The sequence below is a fragment of the Palaemon carinicauda genome, chromosome 9, assembly GCF_036898095.1.
Source record: "Palaemon carinicauda isolate YSFRI2023 chromosome 9, ASM3689809v2, whole genome shotgun sequence".
Taxonomy (NCBI): Eukaryota; Metazoa; Arthropoda; class Malacostraca; order Decapoda; family Palaemonidae; genus Palaemon; species Palaemon carinicauda.
The window spans coordinates 51,399,125-51,403,533 of NC_090733.1; the positions used below are offsets into that span (position 1 = coordinate 51,399,125).

The 4,409-nt window shown below is 40.1% G+C and overlaps 1 protein-coding gene across 1 annotated transcript in view; it reads right to left on the reverse strand.

Annotated features, from left to right (window-relative positions):
- Nucleotides 1-4,090, reverse strand: part of LOC137646405 (protein FAM200C-like) — a 16,821-nt gene extending 12,731 nt beyond the window's left edge. The window contains exons 1-3 of the mRNA XM_068379505.1: nt 3,856-4,090; nt 1,641-2,314; nt 1,221-1,610 (exon numbers count right to left, since the gene is read on the reverse strand). Of these exons, the coding sequence (XP_068235606.1) occupies nt 1,221-1,610; nt 1,641-2,314; nt 3,856-4,090 (1,299 nt within the window). The remainder of the gene's footprint in view (nt 1-1,220; nt 1,611-1,640; nt 2,315-3,855) is intronic.
- Between the last annotated feature and the right edge of the window lie 319 nt (nt 4,091-4,409).

The following is a 4,409-nucleotide window of genomic DNA, read 5'->3' on the forward strand; positions in this document are numbered from 1 at the left end:
ATGATAAAAATAACAGAAGTTTCCTATACAATGCTCTACAATAGTGATAAGGGTACCCTGTCCTGTCAATAGAAATAATGAAACACCTAAGCCGGTACCATAAGTAGCAGGAAGAAAAGTAAGGAAAGCATTGAAAGATATGAAAAGCGGCAAAGCAGTAGGAAAAGAGGGCCTTGCAATTAATTTCATTGTAGATGGAAGGAACTTTATGATAATAAAACTCTATGAACATTATGCAAAATGTCTGCAATAATGATCTATATCAGTGTTTCCCAGCCTTTTCCAACCCTAGCACCCCTGTTGTCATGTCGAAGCAGTCCAGCACCCCCTAATCATCTTAATTATTGATATCTTATTACTAGGTAACTAGAAGGATAAAGGAATGTGAAGTGTACTGCTTGATCAATTTTATTTTGTTCATTCCTTAAAACTAACACAAAATACCAATGTTGTTTATAAAAGAAATAAAAAAAAATAGAAAAAATTAAATTGCATAGATTTAAATATGTACAACTGGGTAATCAATCACACTGTACATATATTATTGTGATTTTTGGTGTTGCTTATACGCAACTAGTTTCTCAATTCAAGGCTTTGTGATGGCCAGAGCCACCCTCTTATCATGAAGCAACCCAATTTGAAGTCGGTTCCGGGCAGTTGTTTTGATTCGGAGCATGGTGGAGAAAGCCTTTTCACATAGGCAGGTAGTTGGAAATGGGATGATTATTTCCAGCACTGCCTTTGCTGATCCAGGGTATGCTACCAACTTATCACACCAGAAACCTGACAACGGTAGTGTGCAAAATTTTGTTTGACAACCCTGGTTCACCTGCAGATCAATAAGCTCCTAATTTAGGTAACCATCATCATCCATATATGCCAAGAAGGGCTGCTGTATCCATTCTGGGAAAGTATTGTGCCATATTGGTCTCTAGGAGTGAGAGGTGAGCAACAATAATATTTTCTACAAGCATTGGCTGGATTGTCTTCTCTACATGTTTTTCATCCAGGATAGGAAATCTTCCCACATTTCCTCCCTGGATTCGACGCTTCCACAGTGATATTTTCTTCTTTAAGGCTTCTACCTTTTCTGTTCAATCAATGTTTTTAGCAAACATGCCTTTCATGGACAAGTTGATATCATTCAGATGACCGAAAATGTCTGCCAGGTAGGAGAGGGAGAATGAAAATTTCGTCCTCAAAATTTTCAGCAAAATCACTCTGATACTCTCGGAGAATATTGCAATCTCATCAGCGAGCTCTGCAATACGTGTCAGCATTTTTCCGCGGGAGAGCCATCGCACTTCAGTGTGGAAGAGAAGCACCTGATGTTCACTTCCCATCTCCTCAAAAAATAACTTAAACACTCTGTGGTTTAAAGCACGTCCCCGGATGTAATTGACAACTTTAACACAGACGGACAGAACCTTTTTGAAATGAGATGGCAATGTCTTTACCGCCAAAGCATGACGATGGAGTACACAGTGCTTCGTGATGATATCTGGTACCCTCTCCTTCACTAGAGTAGAAAATCCAGACTTATTCCCCAGCATGGCTGGGACACCATCTGTGCAGACTGATCCTACCTTCTCCCACTTGATCTGATGCTTCTGAAAGAATTCGTCCAAGAGTCAAAATACATCTGCTGCTTTAATTGTTGTCTGCAAAGCCAAACAGAAGAGGAATTCACGTTTAATCTCACCATCTTTGATGTAACGGGTATACACAATCAGTTGACTTAGGTTGGAAACATCAGTTGATTCATCCAACTGCAGACCAATGCGGGTAGGACTTGCATGAATCTCCTCTACAATTTGGTCCAAGATGTCGCAACTCATATCTTCAACTCTTCCTCCAAAGACATTATTGGACAAAGGCACATCCTTCATCTTCTTGGCTGCCTCTGTTCCCAAAATTAACTGAACCATCCGAATGGTGCAGGGCGTAATCAAATTTTCTGGAGCCGAATGCAAAGCCTTGGCCCTAATGCACTGGTATGCAACTTCATATGAAGCTTGTACAAGGGGTTTCTGCACTGGCTTGAATCCAAGTTGGGGTAGTGTACCTTTCTTTTCATATCTAGCCCTCCTCACCTGCAAGGCCTCGAGAGATTGTTCGTGTTCTGTGGTTGGATGCTTCAACTGGTTGTCTCGGAGTCTGGCAGGCTTCAAATTTGAGTTGCAAATGATAAAATGCGAATTCATACACTGTGACCGGTCTGGTCCTCCCTTATCGTCCAGGAGAGCAGTGAAACCATATTTGACATATTCATCACTCCATTTGCGTGTCTTTGGCATGGCAGTTTCACAAAAACCTGCAAACGAATGAAGAGGAGGATTCTAGCAAAAGAGCAACAATAAAACTTTTATAAATGACAATAAGAAATAAAGAAACAGACTCAGATTATCAATAAAACATAATGATATTAACGTTTAATTTCTTCACTACTAATGCCCTCCCAACGGTAATCTAATTAAAAGAAAAATCGAGCATAGCTTCCCCATCATTTCTATAATTTTATTGATTTAACTATGGGTGGCGGGTTTGGGAGGGGTATAGTATTAGATGGGGTTACGGGGGGAGTAATAAGAAGATATGGGAGAAAGGAAAGCAGAGAAAAATATATATTTGACAAGAAGAAAGCAGCAAGTTTATATAAAAAAAAAAAAATGTTGGAAATAGAATCTAGGATTGCCATATGTCCAGATTTTCTCAGACATATTCTGGAATTAGATGTCAAAATCATCGTCCGAGGGGAATGTTAAAATTTCTCCAAATGTCCGGAATTTCTTCTTTAATGAAAAAATAGATATCTAAAATAAAAATAACAACAACAAAGGCAACAATAACAAAAGCCACTCGCCTCTGATACTAGGGTTCCAAGATTTTAGTCTTTCAATACTTTAGTATTGAAAAAACGTCCTCAATTCTTTTACAGATAATAATATGAAGTGACACACACACACACACACACACAGAGAGAGAGAGAGAGAGAGAGAGAGAGAGAGAGAGAGAGAGAGAGAGAGAGAGAGAGAGAGAGAGAGAGAGAGAGAGAGAGAATACTTTCCAATGGACTTACCAGTATTACTGGAAATCAAAGATAGTCTTAGATATACCGACGAAACTTAAATATCTAGGAGCTGTACTGCACTGTTGCACTGCTACTGAACAACTACAGTGCTACTGTCTGGATGCCACTGGTCCCACAGTCTCGCCGCTCTCATGTCAGATAAAAACAAGTACCGAACGTGTACTGCAGAACTGGTCACGCCTTGCTAGGAAGTGATATTTTACCGTCATGTGTGTATCGCTTCCCAGCATCCCTAATAATTGATTTCAGCACCCCCATGGGGTGCTAGCACCCCAGGTTGGGAAACACTAATCTATATAGACTGGGAAAACTTTTTCAATATATTAATTTAAAAAAATAGACACAAAATACCTGAAAAATTACGGGTCAATAAGTTCAATCTCAGTAATATATAAGATATTTACAAATACCCTATAATGCGGAATAGAAAGCCGGCTAGACTTTCATCAACCAAATGAGGAGGCTGCTTTAGAAGCAGGTATTCAACCAATGACCATATTAATGTATTTAAACAGATAATAAAAAAAACAAATGGATTACAATGATTAACTAGGCTTGGCATTTATAAACTATGAAAAACTTTTGATTTTCTCAAAATTCAGCAGTATTGAAAGTATGGTTCGATTCAAGCACGATGCGTAGGGTTCGGAAGTGTTCCTATTTGGAGGAAGACAACACGAGTATGTTGTCCACATAGCATAAACAGAAGAGGAGGTCCCCTACGATCCCATCCATGAGGCTTTGAAAAGTAGCCCCATCATTACTAAGGCCAAAACAGGAGTAATTGAAGGTGCAAGTACTAATTGGGGTGGTGATGGCAGTTTTGGGAATTTCTGGGTACATGGTTATCTCATAATACCCCATCAGGAGGTTGAGCATGGAGACAACCTTTATATTGTACAAGAAAGAGGTCACGTTGACTATTTTTTGGAAGGGGTAGAGATCAAGTTCTGCGTGCATGTTCAGGAGCCTGTAATCTTCATATGGACACAGAACCATCTTTCTTCATGACGATGTGTAAGGGTGACAACTATAGGTTTGGGGCCTGTTGGCAAAGGTACATTTCTTTCATTTGGGTGAATATTCGGTTAGCGACTGCCAAACAATCCGGTGCCAGACGCCTGAATCTGACAAACACTCAGCCCCAGTCGTCTTGATATGGTGGTAAATGCCATGTTTGGTGGAAACCATCCGTATTTGGCGAAGTCTTAGAGAGAAGACTTCCTTGTACGACGTGATGTGGAGGTCATAGGCATCCGTGGATTCGCTGATGTGGAGAGCAGGATTGGGGGTCGGAGGTCGGATTGAAGGTGTGTTG